General features: G+C 39.1%; 2 protein-coding genes across 2 annotated transcripts in view; one reads left to right on the top strand and one right to left on the bottom strand.

Annotated features, from left to right (window-relative positions):
• The window catches only part of LOC148724991 (uncharacterized), a 312,950-nt gene that overhangs the window by 105,694 nt on the left and 185,891 nt on the right, over window positions 1-21,365 (bottom strand). The window lies entirely within an intron of this gene.
• LOC111330754 (uncharacterized) lies at window positions 46-20,017 on the top strand. The gene is made up of 4 exons (XM_088731748.1): window positions 46-217; window positions 9,415-9,534; window positions 11,301-11,382; window positions 12,320-20,017. The coding sequence occupies exon 4, from the start codon at window positions 12,606-12,608 to the stop codon at window positions 12,918-12,920; it is 315 nt and encodes a 104-aa protein (XP_088587874.1). The 5' UTR covers window positions 46-217; window positions 9,415-9,534; window positions 11,301-11,382; window positions 12,320-12,605; the 3' UTR covers window positions 12,921-20,017.

Here is a 21,365-nt window from a genome sequence, read left to right as displayed (position 1 = left end):
CTGCTACTGGACAATGTTTTTCAGCCAATGAAATCTTGCCATATATCGATGCAAGATCTAAAAAAAGGGATTGATTGTCACAACATGTTAAGAAATTAGAATTCTCTACTTTTCGTCGAACAAAAATATTGGTTTATTTTGGTCTTCGGTTTATTCATACACTGGTGAGAGTGCTCCAGTCGACATAGCCTAGAGGCAAACAACAATCAGAAATAAGGTAGGGAACAAAACAGTAAAAACCTTATTTCCGGTCTGCCTTATCACGTAGGTTCTTTAACCGCCTTGACTATATTACGCGCTGGGAAAAATGATTGCGGTAAAATTGATTGGGCAAAACCGGAGATTTTTCCTTTACATCGATCATTAGTAGTTTGTGATCGACCATCTGTAATGGATTATGCACCAGCTGTTCATTAATCATCGGTACTGGCGCATGTAGTTTTCGTCATAAAGGGAATCTTTAAGCGTAAGGAAATGATTTTATCACCTATTCTAGTAAAATGAAATAACTTACACTTTCAGAGGATGGTATTTTTCCAAGGCAACTCTTAAACCACGCTTCAGATCAAGTTTTTTGAGAGAATCTTACGAGACTGTGGATAAAAATGTCAAGCTCAGCGATTCATAAAACGTCTCTAGCTTTATTCGACCGATTCGACAAAAGCAAATGCGAGGAGGCTACCACGCTCTAACAATAATTTTTAATTGGCGAGTTCGGATAGAGCATTTCGAACTTCGCAGGCGTGAAAGATACCCCAGTGGTCTTCTTCTGTTATATCGAACCCAATCTTTGATTCTCCGGGCCTTGTCGGGAATATGCCTCACCGAGAGATTATAAACTGATTAAAATTATAATCTCTTGCCACCACTTGGAAACTAGTTAAGGTTACTTCAAACTAGTTGCAGGTCAACTTTTGCCCATACTTTTTTTATTTTTCGATAAAATTAATGGACATTTCCTCTGTCTGCGTAGTACGTTTTTTGGGCCATCAAGAGCCATGGCAATTCTGTGTAGTTCAAGTGAACGCTTTGTAACCCTGTGGTCTTTGCACTGACCAAGAGAAAATAATGGGACTTTATTTTGTCTTGCATAGATACAATGATAAACACCTGTTGCTTCAATTCATAATTTCAGGGTCTGGAAACGTCGAAACGTCGTGTGATGTTTCCAATATTTTATAGCAGATTTTTATTGTAAAAAAGAGTCGGAATAAGGCAGAATTGTAAGATATTGACAAAAATTTCACAAAAATATACCAAAGCAAGAGATTAGAAAGAGAGTATATCTTTTTAGTGTAATTTCTTCGATGATTATAGAGATAAGCGCGCTCTGATTGGTCGAGGACTGCGTCAAATGTCGCTTTAATCACCTTGTGCGTGGCTCGTGCTTCACTTTATGTCGCTTGTATGTCTATGACGCCGATTCTGCAAGCTTTGTCACGTAAACTTGCTGAGCGACGCGGACGTGCTTGCTATGTCATGTTTTTTAGGCACTGGTGTTCAGGTATGCAATACTCCTGGCATGATAAGAGTTTTGAATTATTCGGGGAGTCACGTGAGGAAAAATCATGCATGACAATGCTAAAAGAAAAAAAAATTCGATAAATCACTTGTGAATTTGTTGTTCAGAGATGTAACGTAATTAACACACGCGTGACCAAATCTGTCATTCGGTTACATACAGTCTGAGAAATTTTTAAACGATTGTCGAAGTATAAATCCAGGACGTAACTTATTTTATCCTTTGTCTAAAATTTTTTCCTACTGACAGCTGTCTCGAAAATCTGCCAGTGAGACTTAGAAAGAAACATACCCAGCCAAAAATCTCACATGGTGCAGCATTGTTTTCTTTTACATTTTGCGCATGTCAGCACGTCATTTTCCTTTCATTTACAGTATCATGTTATTTAGGACCGTCTGTAAGCAAACGATGTTCATCGTTTCTAAAGAATGTCACGTGAAAAGATATACAAAAACTGAATGGTAAACGAGACAAATACAAGTCTGAAGGCAGATAGCTTGTTATGACTATCATAGTTAAATATGATTATCATGGTTTTTCCATGCAGCTCAAACCTGGTGGGGTTTACTCGTCCAGACGCGTCGATTGAAGATTTTTGATTTATGTCCCTCTAGTTTTGGGTTGTGATCATAGTGAAGTAGCATTGTTTTGTATCTGCTTGCATAAAGATAAAAACACACCTTCATGCTAACAACCCCGTTTCCCTTCGTTCTCAGGCCCTTTTTGTTTTAGCGTTTCTTACTTGAAAACGTGATGTTTTCAGTATCAGTGCTTTGTTTGACCCGTTACGAAAGAATCACAACTACTTTCTCGGCCATGCAGACGTACCAAGCAAAGCGAAATATTCATTCTCGGGCACGTATGTATTTATTCATGACGCGTCAAGCGTTTTGTGACTTGGAGCAAAGCTGCGCGAGGAACCGTTGAGAAATTGAAACCGTTATAAGGAATAGTATGGAGAACAAAATATGATCGATTTACAACACTAACAATTCCGAAATATGGACACTTAATATTAATAAAACATAGTCACTCTTGGTGTGTCTCTTGTGGTTTCTGGTGATCTCCGGTTATGCCAATGTAGGTTTCTTTGCCCTTGTTGCTGCTCGCAACAGCTTGGTGTACAATACATCAGACAGGTTGACTTTACTCTGCAATTACAGGTCTTTTCAGGTGTTTGCTGGTTGCTAATGAGGGTGGTTTTATTGTGCACCCTGATTTTTTCCTCCGAATACGACATATACGAATATCTTATATTCAGCGTGTTTCTGGTGAAGATTTTCCTCAGTGGATGTTTGCTTTTGGAGCACTCTTCACTTTGTCCCGGAACTTTCTTCCCACATTCGTGGCGACGTTCTTGCTAAAGGGGGAATTGAACCATATGATATTTCCGTCGGCACCTGGCTTTCTTTTCCTGTTGTTGTATGGTCTGCTCTTGGCCTTGCTGTTCGCTGCCTTCGGCTTGGAACTTCAGTTCGAAGTCGTAACCGCTGTCTTCAAGGGCTTGTTGGTAAACCGGTGCCGCTTTATCGAAGGCCTTCTTTTTCGACGAGATCTTGTTAAGCCTTTTATAATCGCCAGTGGTATGTTCTTTATAATGGATGAGGGGGCGATTGCTCTCACGGTGTACATATTGGGGCGTGTTGCCTGGTTTCGTGTATGGTTCACAGGTGCCCTTGCTTAGGTTTAGTGTGACGAGAAGAAAGAAAGTCAACAATTTTTTTGTTGGCCTCTATCGTTATCTTCAATCCGTTTTCGGAGAAAATTTTGCACATGTGCGTCTTGATTTGATCAATCTGTCTTGGTGTTTCGTGGAAGGTACCTAGACCTCTTCAAGGAAATAAAATGAAAGTTCTTGGTCACGGAACTAAGCCTCATATGGTGGTCAGGTTACAAAAATATCAAAACAGGACAAAAAAAAGGCACGTCAAGGTACGCCAGTTATTTGAAATGCAGAAAATGTGAGCCTTTGCTAAGTAAGGAAGTATTGGTTGCAAGTACAGCAGTTTACAAAAACTCCTTACTTGCAGAAACGCCTGGCCGAAAGTTTAGGAGACGACTTGAAGAGCACTATCGAAAAGGTATGTTAAAGTCGCTCTTGTCTTTTGTTGTTCTATGTCGTTAAACGTCATGAATTTGCAAGCAAATACAAAAAATTTGACAGCTTATTACTTAAGACAAAATCTACGTTTACTTTGGCAAGTCTATTCAAATTGTACGTAAAACCATGAAAAGAGTAAGATTACATACTGGAGTGAACAGCTAGACTTCTTTGAGTACTTTGTTGAGAAATGGTCGTGCGATGGGAGCGCACGGCCATTTTGATCCACTTTCCAACTTGTGTGCTCAGTTTAAAGGCGGGCCACGTTTGTCGAGCACTGTCATTTCAGCACAACCACATATTTGCTTTATTTTCAATTGACACTTCAGAAACGTAACGCCGAAAAAGCTGACATTCAATTTTTCTCTGCCAACGTAGGCTAATACTTCAGTCTGGTTCGCCTAGCCAGAAGTTCTTGAATTCTTGGATTGCTCACCACAAGAAGTACTGAGTCTCGTAATGTCGTATCGTTCATTCATGTATGATGTTGAGTTTGAAACAATTTGTGGCAACATAGCGACGAGTCAACCGGTGCCAAAGGCTTGGCTTTATAGCAAGAGTTCAGTGCAAATTTCCTATTCGCGTGCATAATGACATCCTCACAGCCATTGATAACCGTAGAACAGCAATTCTATTACTTTTAGATCTCTCTGCTGCCTTTGATACGGTTGATCACGATATTCTTCTTTCTCGTCTACATGAACGCTTTGGAGTTACTGGCATGCCATTTTTATGGTTCCAAACTTATTTGTCCGATCTCATGCAGTATGTGTCCGTAGATGGCAGAACTTTCGTGAAACGTGCTCTTCAATATGGTGTTCCACAGGGTTCTGTTTTGGGACCCATTCTGTACCTTCTCCACACTTCACCGCTCTCTGACATTGTTAAGAGAATTAACTTGGGTTATTAATTTTTATGCCGATGATTCGCAACTTTATTTATCCTCTCAGTCAACTATACCTGGTGACAAGGATTTAGCCGTGTCTAACATTGAGCGTTGTGTACATGAGATTGATAACTGGAAGTTGCCTAACCGTCTTAAACTAAACAAGGATAAGACTGAATTACTAGTGATCTCTGCTAAACATCAACCTATGCCAACTGTTCAAGAAATCTCTGTCGTCAGTGAGACCATCCACCCCTCACAGAAAGCTATAAATATTGGTGTTACCTTTGACAATCATTTTCTTTTCAACGATCATGTTGCAAGTATCTGCAAATCATCTTTTTACCATCTCCGTAATATCAGCTATGTAAGAAAGTACTTGTCATCTAACACCACTGAAATACTTGTTGATGCATTTGTATCTTCAAAATTGGATTATTGTAATTCCTGCTCGTCTCATCTCTCTTTCAAGAAAACATGAACACATTACGTCTATTCTAATAAATCTTCACTGGCTTCCGATACATTATCGCATTGTGTTTAAAATTCTACTCATCACGTACAAAGCTCTTAACAATCTTGCACCATCGTACATTCGTGATCTACTCACACCTTACGTTCCAGCTCATCAACTGCGTTCATCATCTAAAAATCTCCTTGTGATTCCTCATTTTAATTTGAAGATGCAAGATCTTTTTCTGTAGCTGCCCCCACACTTTGGAACACTTTGCCGTCCGATATCATGAACAGCTCCTCAGTGTCCGTTTTTCAAAACAAACTTGAAACTTCTCTTTTTAAAAAAGCGTTTCTCTAATTTTACAATTGTGTCACTCTTGTTAAGCGCTTTTGAACTTTGAGGAAACTAGCGCTATATAAATACTTTATTATTATTGTTATTATTATTATTATTATTATTATTATTATTATTATTATCTGAGATTACCAATTATCTATTCAAACTTTTAGAATTGTAAGGCCAAGTACATATTATAATACTGGAAACTGTTCAATCTTCTTTTATGGCTTCTGCATCAGCGATGATAATTATCATCAAGGACCACAAAAGTAACTACCTTACTTGTATTAAAATTCGCGTGGTACTCATTTTCGCTCAGTTTTAATTTCGCGCGATTTAATTTCGCGCGAATTAATTTTGCGCGATTTAATTTCGCGCGATTTAATTTCGCGCACCTTATAGAGGACTTATTCGCGCAGCTTTAAACTCGCGCAGGACACTTTTCTTGTTCGGTTTGTTTACTAGAGTTTAAAGATGCAGTTAACCTTTTTGTCATTACGCAATTAAAGAATAACACAGAATTCGCGTAAACCTAAAGCAAGTTTTTCACCGCCCGCTGCTGGCACATTTTTTCACGCAATTTTTTTGTGTTTGTTTGACTACAGAAGAATGTCGCATGGTTTGTTCAGTTAGGTGACATCAACAACAGCGACAACAACAATTTATTTGTATTCCATTTACACAGATGGTATTGCATATGATAACATTAACAATAATAGTAATTAGTGAAGAAAATACTGGTGTATTTTCTGGTGGAATATTACACGGAACCAGAAAGAATCCCGACAGAAATTTCTCAGGTTGAAGAAGATGATGATGAAGTCATTTTTTATTTCTAATTTTTGATGGTAATCTGTGTACACATAAATAGAACGGATAACTTGCCTTTTTAAACACCAACCTCTAATTCTCACTGAAAACTCTTTGGTATCCAGCGATACTGTTAACTGTTGTAATATTACCATATGTAATACTATTTCGTAGTACATTGTGTAATTCTAAATTCTTAAGTTATCAATAAAGTTAATATTTAATTTAAAACCTTTTCGCGCGGATCATATTTGACGCAGTATGAAATTTCGCGAACTTACATTGTACGCAAATTCTAGTACTGCGCGAATTTTAATACCAGTAAGGTATAGAATTTAGTGAGTCCAATGTAAGCTACATCTATCAATTTATCCTATGCAATGCAGCTGAAAATGGCGCAACCAATGCCGTGTATACCGACAAACGGTTCTTGTACAAAACGTACGTCATTGTGTATTTGTTTCTCTACTTAATTGTGCCTTAACTCACAATAAAGTTCAGCCAGCTTTATGAATTTCCCACTAATTGCACGATTTTTCTTTGATGCAATAATGCGTAAATAATAATAAAAAACAGCTTAGTTAGAAAATAGATGCTCCAGCCAAGCGGAAGAAATTAATAAGGTAGATGTAGAGGGAAGCATGTTAAAGCCTAATAATCTGTGCGATTTAAGGGGATTAAAGTAGGCCCATGCTGACAATTTTGTTTTCTTTTGGATAAGTATTAAAGAAAGGACCAAGATTTAAGTTTTCTTGAATCGAATTTTTGTTTTATCCCAACTCTTTCTTCAAGACGTTGTAACTTGAAAACTGAAATTGGTCAGAAACCACGATGTAACAGAAACGAAACTTAAAGCAAAAGCTTTATTCAATTGTAATGTAGATATCTTGCTCTTTCGTGAAACTAATTACTCTCAAATCATTCTTTGGCGGTTTTCCGAACGATCTCGATCGAGAGCTCCTGGGAACAACCGCCAATAGTTCAAGAGTGCTTAAATAATGCATGACTATGTTTGTTCGTTTCTCGGCTCTCGCTATACTGGATATTTGTTGGGGTGAGTGCTTAACATTTGAAATAAATTGTTTCGTTGGTTACATTATAAGCATGTGGATGATATAAGAGCTGCACTCGTGATTGGAAGCCATGATACAGTGTTACACACGCTTTGTGAGCAGAAGTTGTAGATGGATGATTGAAAGCAAGAGGTCGCTCTTGGGGCACAAACGCATTGAAAAGCGCGGTGTTTCAGGACTGGTAAATTTGTAGATTATTTCTTTGCAAGCAAAAAACCACATTGTAAAATTCTTAGTTCGCTTACGAAAGAGAATTATTTTAAATCCGAGGGACCTTACTTTCCACTACGTCTAAAATGAGCTCTGTACCTGCGCTTTAAGGAACCGCGTTAAATTAGCTCTTTGTTTTGGTAGCAGGAGCATTGTTGATCACTTCTTAGCGTTGTTTGTCATTTCCATCATCTCTTATATATCGTTTCCTTCGCACTCACCACGGTCAACGCAAAAAGTGACATATTCAAAGTTCCAGTGGTTGAAGAAATGACTTTTTTCGAAAGCACAGAGAAACTTTTTCTATATTTTGTGTAAAAATATTTTGTTTGGCACAGGTTTTCAATTAAGCTTAACAGGAAACTGATAGCCTGCGTGCAGCCGAACGAAAACCCCGGTTTTATTCGTCTACGAATCAGCGACAAATATCTTATTCTGGCGTATGGAGATCTGGGTACTAATCTGGCAGCAATCGGAGATAATTCGCAAAATTCTTGGTTAGATTCATGCGTTTGTTGTTGTCTCGAAGACACGCTGGAACATCCTTTCCCTTGAGGTGTTGACGTTAAGATTGAGGTACATTCTTCCTCAAAATGGCTCTTATTTGGTTTAGAATCATCAATTGCAGCTATTGATGGTAACTCAACTGGTTCTTTGGCAGAGTACCGCGATTGTTGTGAATTTAGCTGCTTGTTCGAGCGAGGTGTCGAAGGTCCTTGTTCATCATCCAAGCGGCTCTTCTTCGGTGTTGAACCCTCATTTGTCACGGTAGGACCACTTCTCTTTAGTTGAGGATGTTCATTGATAGTGGAAGCTGGCCTATCAAACAATTCTTGTAACTCCTTCTCAATTTTAGATAGGTTCTCGACAGGTCCTCTTCGCTTTTTCAACAAAGCCAGGCATGACTTGCAAATGTGCTCGCAAGGATTTTCGCGAGTGAATTTGAGACTCAATAGATCTTGAGCTACATTGAATTTACCTCTCCCTTTTACCAGATATCTTTCCTGGTGATTTATATCATTCTTCGAACAAACTATACATACGCGTTCCATTAGAACATTCGAGCCGGGAAAACAAACATGGCATATGAGGCAACCTGGCGCGAGTGATTTTCAGCCAATGAGCGCTCTCATAAGGAACAACCAATCGAAACGAAGTACAAGATAATTGTCGCTGATTCGCAGACGAATAAAACCGGGGTTTTCGTTGGGCTGCACGCAGGCTAGAAACTGAAAACTGTAACGAAAGGGTTTTCAAACAGACACGGTGGTTTGGCCTATGTTTCCGAAAAAAAAAAAAAAACCCAGTGTACTTGTATTTCTTCATGGTCACCTGTGTACGAACTCCTCTATCGCTAAGTGTAAGTTGAGGTAAGCTTGAAAATTCGCTGTTATCTGTTCTTCCGGTGTATTTGATACTTCCATAGTCTGATTATATTTTCTACAGCATTCGAGATGAAACGTTGACATTTAGTGTTTAAAGTGACGCTTTTCTAGCCGACAACACTAGACCATTCCTTTGAAAAGTTTTAGTGATTACTAAACGACGATTTAATGGAATATGCTTCGAAATTTATGAACACACATTTCCATCCCAAAATGACTGATTGAGCCGTTATGGCTTCAACTGTAGATTCGGTGAAATTGCTGGTCGTAGCTATTACAAAAAGAGCATGGGGTGCTGCCTCTTTGTCACTTAACTTGAAATATCACGTGGTATTATTGAATCCCTTAACCTTCGCCAGTTTTGCAATAGGTAGTTTGCAACCAATCTCTAGAGACACAGGTCACAATGGCGAAAGGAACAAATGCTGGTGGACGAACAAAAGAAGCTAGTGAGATATCCATTATTTACGTCCACCAACATGGCGGCCGTGACGCAATGTGCAAACCAGCTCTATTTAGGGTACACCAGAGGGTGCAGTAGTTTCAGCGATATATCATCTGTTTCGCTTGCTGTTCGCTGTTATTCTGATATTGGCCATTTGCCTATAAAAACTTTTTCTTTTTGTTGCAGAAAGTTTTACCGTCGCATTCTGAACAAGCTATTCCGTCTGCCAAGAAGAATTAATCTTTGAAAAACTTCAGCATCGAAGAAGCTGAGAGCAAGATTCTGAGAGCAAAGAAGAGAGCCAAGGTAACTCCCTGATGATAGTTTTTGCCCATTTTTATGAAACACTAGAGAGCCTGTCGCCAACAGCTTCGAGGCTTCTTTCTGTTGCTCCTCGATAGCGCAAGCGCCTTAAGAATTTGTAAACAATTGATAAATGCTATGGCTTTAACAGACTGGCTTTCTGCCGTTTGATTGGGTTTTGCCACTTTTTCTTAGAGTTGTTTTCAAGAAAACGGACTTGAAATTCTTTATATTTCACCCATCTGTAAACAAATTATCAAACTGAAAACCTGCGTCTAGTGTTCGTCTTCTACTTGAGCTACTGCCTAGAATGTATTGCAGCTGTAAAAGCGAAATTCAAGCGGAAATCATTTTGCAAAAAGCTCTTTCTTAGTGGCTCATTATGTACAAAAATTGATGGAGGAGCTGAACAACGACGCTCAAGAGCTTGCCCACGTGGTCAGGATAAAAGAAGGGGTGATCGAAGACCTAAAAACATCCCTAGTTGCCGCGAAGAAAAAATTGCTGAATTGCAGGCGGAGCTGAGCCGAGTAACGGAATGACGTGGTGAGCCAGACGAAAACAGTGACAGTGCCGGAAAATCCACACGAGCAATCCACCAGAGGTACCAGAAAGTCCTGAAGCTCAATTGTAGCATGGCAAATGCATATCGCTCTGCTAGTTGTCCCAGAAGCCCAATCCGTGATTTTGTCGTGATCGCAAAGTTACAAGTCATCGATAAGCGGGAGCATGAGCGAGCGATAGACGAGCACCAAGGCTCAGTGAAGGAGTTGGAGGCAGCATGTCGGCGGCGTTTACGCAAGCCCATTCCTGCCATGGACCGCCTAAGAAGAGAGGGCAAACTGTTGCCTATAAAGTTTGACAACCGATTCTACGAGTAGCTTTGCTACTCGATGAGTCATAACGGCTCCTTTAGGAGCCACCATCTTTGTAAAAGGCATAGTTAATAGAGGGGACCCTCCATTAACTATGTAAAAAGTCATTGACCAATAAAGGAATGTATCACATTTATAAAGTGATTTCCCATATATCAAAAAACCTAGAACATCGAAAAAGATTTGTGGAGGAATGTATGTATTTAATCAAGTGCAAAGGGCAACAACCGAAACAGTCATCATCGAGTCCTTTCACATACTGTTCCATACAAACGAACATCGTTGAGTCGCATATCGTTAAATCGGGAATCTGCTCTACATTTACTGTACCTTTTGAAATGACATAGATTGTCGGGAATATCGTGAAATCGAAGATCGTAAATCGGGGTTCCAATAAGCCCAAATAACAATTTACCTGAAGGAAAAATCTCTAAGTGTCCGATAGAGTAATCTTGTCTTATTAAACTGCGAAACGAATCGATGATAATTTCGAAATGGTAAACCGAAAGACTACCAACAGAACACCGACAAGTGACCGACAGTTTACTAACTGTCGGCCAACAGTTTTTCGTGTCAATTGGGTAAACTGCTGGCCGACTGCTGGCCGACTGTTGGGCGACTGTCGGCCGACTGTCGACTGTCTGTCGACCGTCTGTTGGTCGTTCGTTGGCCGACTGTCGGCCGACTGTCGGCCGACTGTTGGTCCACTGTTGGTCGACTGTTGGCCAACAGTCGGCCGACAGATATTTTAGGGAGCTGTTCTTCAATTTTACCAATTTGTCTAACCTGTTACATAAATATATACTAGAAAACTCGTTTATACTTTGTTGACTATCTAATAACATTGCTTCAATCATAACTTCAGTACAATTATTTTTTGTGGATTTCTTGTAGGATGCTTTCAGTGGATGTCAGATTTTACCTTGCTCACACTTGGTTCATCGGAAATGTGCAATAGCTATGATACAGTTGAAATGTAAGCAATTTTTCTGTCATTTATTGACACAACATTCTTGTTCGGTGGTTGAATCATAATTTATTACCCATGAATCCGATGATTCATCACGTCATATACGTCATACACATCATTTCCCCACACTAAAATTTAACTAACAGGTTTAACAACAAAGCCATATAACTGAAACAGAGCCAAACAACTAAACGTTCATAGTTACTTGATTTAAAGTCAAATTCAAACGAGAAATGTTTCTAAATCATTCTCATGCTAACTCAAACAATGTCATTTTGCAACATAGTCTTTCATCCATACTGGATTTTTTCTGTTCTTCACTGGTCTTAACTCTCGTAATTCGGGATTTTGCATGACTGGAGCTTGCTTGGAGTTTTCGTTGCTCTTTACCTCATCAAGGGTTCTGCTCTGACTCTCTGTGATAACTTGTGATGAGTTGGCATCAGGAGTATCAACTGTCGAAGGTGCATCTGTGTGTGACTCTTGGTAGTTCTCTTAAGAAACCTGTGGCTCAGTAGTTGTCATGGTAACAGGAGTACTTTCTGTAATTGGTAGTTCAGATCTTAACTGATCGAGATGACGCCAAGTTGAAGTACCAACTTGTACTTGGTATGATACTGGACCGGTTTGTTTTGATACGATACCTTTGGACCAGAGATTACCTCTTCCATAATTTCTGGCTAGAACAGGTGTACCAATATATATCAATATAGATCAATATAGATCAATTTCTATAGCGCATTTCCATGTAAATGCTCTAATGCGCTTTACAACACTGTGCGGGGGACTTTTCCAGACTGCCGGCGGCAGTTTACAATTAATAAAGGAGAAATTTTTACAGATGCCCCCTCCCCCCCTTCCCAGTAAACAGGCCAGACCACATCACAGTAATCTCGTGATGTGGGTTCTTTAACGTCCCTTGCCGAAATTAACTAATTGATAGGTGCAGGAGACGGGACCTCCGGCTTTACGTCCTATCCGAGAAGACGAAGCAATGTGAGTGAAGCGTCTTGCTTAAGGACACAACGTCAAGCCCCAGCCAGGACTTGAACCCGGGCCATCTGACCTAGAGTCCAGCGCACTGACCACTGGACTACTCACGCCTCACCCAATGTTGAAATGACGCATTTTTAATAGGATGATGGTGTTGCGACAAAAGACTTTTCAACTGTACTGGTTATGTCTGGTTTAATAGATCCAGACGATAGCGTAGAGGGTGTCCCATCAGTATGACAGCTGGAGAATTACCAGTCGTAGTATGTGGACAATTGCGGTATTTCATAAGGAAAGTGTCAAGTTTGTACCTGAGACTTGCATTGCCTTTGTCACTCTTCAAAGCTTCCTTCATTGTCCTTAAAAAGCATTCGGCCAATCCATTTGCGGAGTGCGGAGTGCGGAGTGCGGAGTGCGGAGTGCGGAGTGCGGAGTGCGGAGTGCGGAGTGCGGAGTGCGGAGTGCGGAGTGCGGAGTGCGGAGTGCGGAGTGCGGAGTGCGGAGTGCGGAGTGCGGAGTGCGGAGTGCGGAGTGCGGAGTGCGGAGTCTAAAAAGAAATTACAAAAAAAATTAAAAGAATAATTAGATACATAAATAAACTAGAAATAAAAGTTTAAGAAATAAAAATAATAATTATTAAAAAATTCACGCCGCCTGAAGTGGACTGTTCATGTGGTATATTTAACTCAAGATTTTCATAGTTATGCACCAATCAATGTCTTGCCCCAACGGGGGGAGTCCGGGCATACACGGGCTATTGACAAAATAGCCTTGCCCGGGGGAAGGGGCTGTAAACTTTTATTGACACAGGGCTCACCCCAGGGTAGGGTTTATTGACCATTTCGTCAGAGAAGGACTGGGAAGTAGAGGGTCGAATTGGCATAAATCAAAATGGCGGCTTTCGCGCAAACTACGTCAACAGAAGTAAAAAAGGTAAGAAAAAACTTAAATACATTCAGCTTGTTTATTTTTCATTTTTTTATAGCCAGCACAATAATTTTCATTCAATGTCTGCACATTCTGTGCATATATAAATAGGAAAAAAGTTAAAGTTGAAACTTTGTTTGACAGTCTCGCTCGTGGCATACTCCTCAACTTCTGTCGAGGAAATATATCTCTCAGTGTCCTAGTATTCCTTAGATAAATAAACATGTATCTTTCCTCCTTGTGTGGGGCCTATTTTCATTCTAATGAGGCCCCCCAGTGGGGCTTATTGACAATTTTTTTTCAAAAATGTCAATAGCCCCTGGGTATGTCCGGGCTCGCCCCCGTCGGGGCAAGACATTGATTAGTGCATTAGCAGTTCACTTTTAAGGAAAAAAAAAAGTAAAGAACAGTTCAGTTTTGACCATGTCTAGAAAATACGAAAAATTACACCTTCGTTTTGCTGAAAAGTCGTATTGCCTCGAAACAACTTCAAGCTTTGCTTTCCAAAAAAAACTGCCCGTGTGAATTAACCCTTGAACCATTCTCACAACTTGTCAACTGCGCGTCCTAAAGTTCTCGCAAAGTTCAAACTAAAACCTTGAAAGATGTTCAGCGCTGAAAAAAGTAAGATAAAAAATGGAGATTGACAAATAGAGAAACAGGTCAATATACAGGTAAAGTTGCACTTTGAGAAATCAAATTATAAAAATAAAGTGTTTTCCCAAAAAAGCCATTTAACTGCACAGGGTTGCTTGTCTCGTTAATTCCACGTGCAACTACCGTGACTGCGGCCATGTATTTTTTTTTTCTGCTAGAATCCAATATCTTCTCCGGAAGAAAATTACTGAATCCAAGCTGGAAATAAAGTTAAGTTGGTACACAGTACTTGAAGGCTTTTAACGCAAAACAGAATAAGAAAAGCACTTTTTCCCGATTTTTTCGCTCACCGTTTTGCGCGGTTTTAAAATGGCATCACTCAATGTCAATCAACTAACTACTCATATAGACGAATTAAGAATCCTATTAGCAAACGATGATATCGATATTGTTTCCATAAATGAAACGAAACTGAACGAGAGTATTCGAGATCATGAAGTTCATATTCCGGGATACGAAATAGTTCGCCGCGATAGACTAACAAAATGCGGCGGAGGGTTATGCTTCTATGTAAAAACTTCAATCAACTTTACAGTACGAAATGACCTACATATGGACACACGAGAAAATCTTTGCTTGGAAATCCATAAGCGAAATTCAAAATCTTCTGTGATTGTTACTTGGTACAGACCGCCTGACTCTCCTATTGGCAATTTTTCACCTTTTGAATCCCTAATTGGGAAATTGGATAGTGAAAATGTAATCTTTTGTACCGGGAGACATGAACGGTGACATGATCACTACTCGATATGACATTAACACATCCAAATTAAGGCCCGGTTCAAACGTCGAATTTCACATTTGCCGAACTTAATGCGAGAGTTAAATGCATGTGAAGTGCGACGTTTGAATAAATTAAAATTCGACTGTTTTAAATTAAATGCGACTTTTGCCGTATCTGTGACTGAAACAGTCGAAGATTCGACTTAGGTTCGACTTTTGATTCAAACGTCGCATCTCACATGTGCCGAACTTAATGCATGAATTACAGGAAATTATTATAATTCATTTATTACCCACAATTCGCCAGGACTTCTATGAATGCCATGCGCGAAAAAGTCAAAACAGCACAAAAAAATGGTGGGAGACGAAGAAATTTGAAGTTCTTGCTTTGAAAAGACAAAGTACAGTTGTTCGACGTGCGGTAATTACTCTTGTATGAAGTGTTCGGTTTTTGAAAACGAAGAGGGCAATCCTGGGTGGAACTTGAGTAGGAAACTCTGTGGCATATTGTGGGTCGTGTTTCAATGAAATGATGGAACGTGAATCAAGTGAAAGTATCATGACGAAAAGCCAAGATAAAGAAGCAAAAACAAACAGCAAAAAATGAGCATCAGTGAAGCAATTAAGCAAACGCTCAATAGATATCTTCGTCTAGCAAATAAGTAGTGCGCCTGGGAATATCGACAGCGAACAGAGTTAAATTCGACTGAGTTAAATTCGACGTTTGAATCAAATGCGGCATTTAACTATTTTAGTTGACTACAATAGGAGTTAAGTTCGGCACATGTGAAATTCGACGCTTGAACTGGGCCTAAAGTAGTGCGCCTGGGAATATTGACAGCGAACAGAGTTAAATGCGACAGAGTTAAATTCGACGTTTGAATCAAATGCCGTATTTAAATATTTTAGTCGACTAAAATAGGAGTTAAGTTCGGCACATATGAAATTCGACGTTTGAACTGGGCCTAAGGAGTATTGCTGGTGTCTACGGACTCATCTCTGAACCGACGAGGATAACACCCACCTCATCAACTCTAATTGATTTAATCTATACCAACTGCTCGGATAAGATTGCATGTTCAGGACTTTGTCATATGGGAATAAGTGAGCATAGCATGGTGTATGTATATAGAAAACTTGCCCTGAATGGGATTAAAGTTTATTACCAAAATAGTTTTAATAAGCACACCAGCGACTCCCGAAAGACCTGGCAGACTTTAAACGAGCTAACTTCTCGAAAATCTGGGAAAACGCCAGTGGCGTTACTAAAAGTGAACGGATTAACGATAACTAATCCGTTGGAGCTATCAAACGAATTCAATAACCACTTTGCTAATCTTGTATTGGTCCAAAACTTGCCAGTGAGATAAATTGTGGTGGTGGTAGCTATCAAAGATATCTTACCGCAACAGATAAACGGTTTAAGCTCAAACCCACCAATCCAACTAAAGTATTTTCACTTTTAAATAAACTAGACAAGTCAAAGGCAACGGGCTTTGACAAAATATCTGCTAGGTTTATCAGGGAATGTGCTGATCTTATTTGTGTGCCGATATGTGATGTTTTCAATCAATCTATTAGCCAAGGGACGTTCCCAGAAGACTGGAAATATGCAAGGGTTACCCCTCTTTATAAACAGGGTGACTGCGGTGATGCTAACAATTACCGCCCAATATCGGTGATTCCAATAATGGCGAAGGTGTTTGAAAGGATAATTTATGAACAGTTATATGCCTATTTGGAAGAGCACGATATTCTATGTCAAAACCAATCAGGGTTTCGTGCTAATCGTTCAACTGTAACAGCTTTGTTGGAAGCGACAGATTCTTGGGCATATAATATTGATAACAATAAAATCAATGGAGTAATTTTTCTAGATTTGAAAAAAGCTTTTGACACTGTTGATCATCAGATCCTTCTATCGAAACTAAACTATTATGGTATACATGGAAAATCTTTCAGATAGTTTCAGTCATATTTGGAAAACCGAACACAAAATGCTCTGTGAACGGGTCGCTATCCAAAGCTACTCATTGACTTGCGGCATCCCTCAAGGGACCATCCTCGTTCTATTATTCTTCTTATTATATATCAACGACCTTCCAAACTGCTTATCAAATTGTAAACCGAGAATGTATGCCGATGACAGGCACCTCACATATGCGGGAAGCAATCTTGAGAACGTTCAGTTTTGTCTAAATGAAGACCTAGAAAACGTCTTCAACTGGCTACAAGCGAACAGACTCACATTGAACATGACCAAAACCGAATTCATGCTAATAGGGTCGAGGCAGAGACTGAATACTCTCACAGCTTTACCAACAATTAGAATGAACAATACTCAAGTGAGCCAGGTTACAGCTACAAAATCGCTTGGTGTAATAATAGACGATAAACTCGATTGGCGTAGTCACATGGAAAAGCTAAGGAAAAAGACCGCCTCTGGTATCGGGGCCCTAAAGCGAATTAGGCACCTGATCCCAGCATCAACCTTACATCTCATCTACCAAGCTTTAGTAAAACCTCACTTTGATTACTGTGACATTGTTTGGGGTAGCTGTGGGAAAACGCTACGAGACAAACTGCAGAAATTGCAGAGTTAGAGCAGCCCGTGTGTTGACATTCTCTAACTATGATGCTAATGCAACTGAGCTACTCGAGTTTTTAGGGTGGAAAAATCTTACACGCCAGCAGCAAATCCATAAAGCCACCATGATGTTTAAATGTCTGCACGCGCTAGCTCCAGGGTATCTATATTCAAAGTTTACGTGGTGTGACTCTGCTTATGACCTCAGGGAATCTGAACATAAGCTCAATGTTCCACTACCGCACACTAATAATTACAGAAAAAGTTCTAGCTACAATGGCGCCACATTATGGAACAGTCTACCACGCGATATAAGGAACACAGTCTCTGGGGTTATTTAAACGTAAGATCAATGACATTCTCACGGAAAACAGCTTTAGTGTTATGGTATGTAGTTTGAATTTTAAATACCTTAGAGTATGTGATATGTATTTTTATGGGCTGATGAATTGATCGTGTTTAAATAAAGATTACATTACATTACGTTGCATTGCATTATAGCTATGACCCAACTAAATGAACGCCTGAAACTGAGGCTAGGAGTAAGGTCGATAAGTTGTCCCCTCTAGCCCAGGCATTCAATCAATTGACATGGAAAGGCATGTGACGGGGATAAACGTACTTATTATATTCATATAAAGCTGGTAATAAGTGGTAATGGTAATGCCAAGATTGCACTGGCTGTGCAACTCACTCGAAAGAAACTCTTTTTAAAATAATCGTATTAAAGATTGTAATGATGCGTACTGTCTCTGCTCCACTGTTTACTTCTAGAACGATCAGAAACGTTCTCACTGTCTTAAATTGCTCCCATACATCCTCCATGGAAAAAAATTCCTAACTTAACGTATATCAACTTAACTTACAAGGATATATTTTAATGTCTGAAAAAGAAAAACGCAATTGTACACAAGACTGACTCTTAATTGTTTGGCTGAGCCATACTATGAAGGGCATATATAATTTCTCTAATGCACAAATTCAGGCGGCGTGAATTTTTTAATAATTATTGTTTTTATTTCTTAAATTTCTGTTCTAGTCTATTTATGTATTTAATTATTGTTTTAATTTTTTTTTAATTTGTTTTTTTCTTAGACTCCGCACTCCTCGTTTTCGGAACAGCCTGCGCAATGTTGTTGATTATGGTGAATTGTTCGAATTTTTCGAAGTAGCACTCTCAATTTTCTTTGTTTGGATCAAAATTATCCAGTTGAACAACAGTCGTGGTCCTTTGTGCAGGAATTTGTGGTTTAGATCCACGAGGTTGATCGGATTCTGGCATTTTCCTGTATCGGTCGAAGAGCACGTGGTTGTAATGTAAACGGCGACTGAATTATTTTACGAGTGATTTGACCGGATTCCGTAGATATTTGGACGACTTGATCAGAAAAGTTACTTCCTATTTCCGAAGGAATGAATTTTAAAAACCAATTTAGGCATTTGGGCATCAAAATCCTCGTCGCCAATTATGTTATGTATTGAGACACAACATTCTTGTTCGGTGGTTGAACTTAATCATAATTTATTACCCATGAATCCCATGATTCATCACGTCAGGCAGAAGTTGTCATGAAAATCATTTGGATCTAGATAATTGGTGTTATATCGTGACCTTGTTTAGTTATACTTGTGTTACATTATATTAAGTTACGTCATAGTTGTGTTACGTGTACATGGATGCGCCTGCGCCGGAAAGAATAGGAATAAAGGGAATCTTGGAAAGTTCATGTTCATTGCTTGGTTTGTTTTATAATTTCGTCCTTGAATTTCCTAAGATACAACAATAAGGTATCAGAAGGATGTGATTAAAATTTTGACCCCGTTTCAGTGTCTCCTTATGTAAGCAACAACCTTCTCTGAGATGTGGTATAGACTTGGCTATTGGTAACGATAATCCTCTGCTCCACATATTATAAATACCTCCTTCAACTTTTTTACTCAAAATAGATAAACAATGCAAAAAACAAACCAAGCAAAGGAAAAATAAAAACAACTGACAAGTGAAATCACATAATTTTCTTGCAATTGAAGAATCCCATTCTACAATTTGCTCCCTCACATGTTAAGAACCATGTTTCTGCTGTAGATTTGATAACTTGCAAGATAATGAGAGATAGTCAAAAGTCTGTAGATATGTCTTAATATATGTCATGACCATGAGTGCAGATGCACAAACATGATGATTAATTAGTTAATGTGTATTTCTTGTTAATAGTCGTACCTGCCCAGTGGGCAGACACCCACTATTTAGCCCGGCTCCTGAGTGAAAGTTTTTGCATCAGACGATGCTGACAGTCAGCTGGACAAGGCTCCGTGTCAATCAGAGGAAAGCATGGAGAAAGGCTTTGAAATTGTAATGTCAGAGTATTCTTTTGTCTCTCATAATTTCTGACCAAATTTGTACATTGTTTGACTAATGCCATGACTTTCCTATATTTTACATCGCAAAAAAAAAAAAATGGCTTTTGGTTAGGTTTTGGTAGGATACATGTCCTTTGAATACTAAATGTCTCTGACAAGGACATAATTTTGTCCTGCTGTGAAGAAAGTTGAGAACATGTTCTTACAAATAATAAAAAAAAAAGGCCTCATGCTTATTAACAGTGCTTTTGTTGAAATTTTTTGAGCTTGTTGCTTGAAATTTTTATTTACATAATTTTGAAGAATTCAGTTGTATTTTGAGATATATTTTGATAAATTTTGCATCTGTTAAATTTTGTATCTGTTGAATTCAATAGAAATATCAATAATCAAGTTGTTCTGGATTTTTTATATGTAGAGTGGATTAGTTATTGTTTTCTGCTTCTCTAGTTTAAAGTGTGATTGTGCAGTCTTCAAGTTTTTTTGTCTACACCATAGACCACTTTCATAAATGGCTGCCGGATTAATATTCTTTTGTTAAATTTAAATTAGCCCCTCTGGCCTCGCTTGAGATAACGTATTCAGTTTGAATTTTGTACTGGAGAACGAGGCCAGAAGGGCTAATTTAAATTTGAACAAAAGAATATTAATCTGGCAGCCATTTATGAAAGTGGTACCGGTCTATGTTGTCGTCACGTATAATGACCTATAATGTAACCACCCCCAGGTACACCTCCACACCCCCCTTACCCCACCCCCTCATGATTTTATCGTTTCAGTGGTAAAGCTTTTCTCGAAAGTTATCGAGTCCACCAAAACTGGGTTTACGGAAAGAAAAGAAAAAACGAAAGAGAAAACCTACCCTTCAAGTTTCCTTGTAATTTCCTCAGTAGATTTCTTCGTTGTGCTTTAGACAAAGTTTTCGTTGCGTCATATCGTACCCAGTCCTTACGCAGTTTAGGCAGTAGCTAAGTTTCGCTTCTGACGACACCGCGGAAATACGTTTTTTAGGGCACGATACAGTGTCTTACTGGTCAGCGGACACCTCAACGAAACTTAAAATGCCTATAACTTTTACAATGTTTTTCGCTGTGAGTCAAATCGACAGCGTAAAGAGGCAAAACTTAGAAAGAATACTGTAAACTTAGCCTTGAAACTCGGCTCACCTTTTGGATAGTTCTTAAGCTCCATTATATAATTTGCCAAAGCCGAACTGAAGTTGCACACGATATGAAATTGTTGTTTTTCGCTGGCGGCTCCGTGGCAACTAAGTTTTGTTTATAAAAAAGCTTATGCACTAAGCCTAAAAATGAGACGGTTTTTGAATGGCTGAAGCGGTGATCTGAGGACGCTGCACTGTCAGGTTTGTAAAGCAGTGTCTTGAACCGTATAAATCGGCATGTCAACGGCATTTCGGTCAGATTCGCCTAGAAGAAGACAAAACATGTCCGTCTAGCACGGCCACCCTATCCCCACCCGTTATTGTATGTATTATAGTTGGCCAAAAACCCAACGACTGTAACATGTATACGACTGAAGCCCTCAAAAGTACAAAAACTGGCTCAACTAGAGGAAGAATAAACCCAAGTTTGTTTTAAGTACAAAATGTCCATTTTAATGATAATAAATTAAGTTTTCACTTTCCACCTTTGTAATTTTTTTTCTCAGCATTAATTTTACTTTCTCAACAAGTGTTGTTTCCCATCAGTTCTTAATAATTTGTAGTTTGCCTTTTTTTATG

Source organism: Stylophora pistillata, chromosome 8, assembly GCF_964205215.1.
Source record: "Stylophora pistillata chromosome 8, jaStyPist1.2, whole genome shotgun sequence".
Classification (NCBI taxonomy): Eukaryota; Metazoa; Cnidaria; class Anthozoa; order Scleractinia; family Pocilloporidae; genus Stylophora; species Stylophora pistillata.
Note: the sequence above shows the minus strand (reverse complement) of the source record. Positions and strands in the feature narration are given on the sequence as shown.

Excerpts from the sequence above, each read along its gene's own strand:
- LOC111330754 (XM_088731748.1), top strand. The coding sequence starts at position 12,606 with ATGACAGCTGGAGAATTACCAGTCGTAGTATGTGGACAATTGCGGTAT.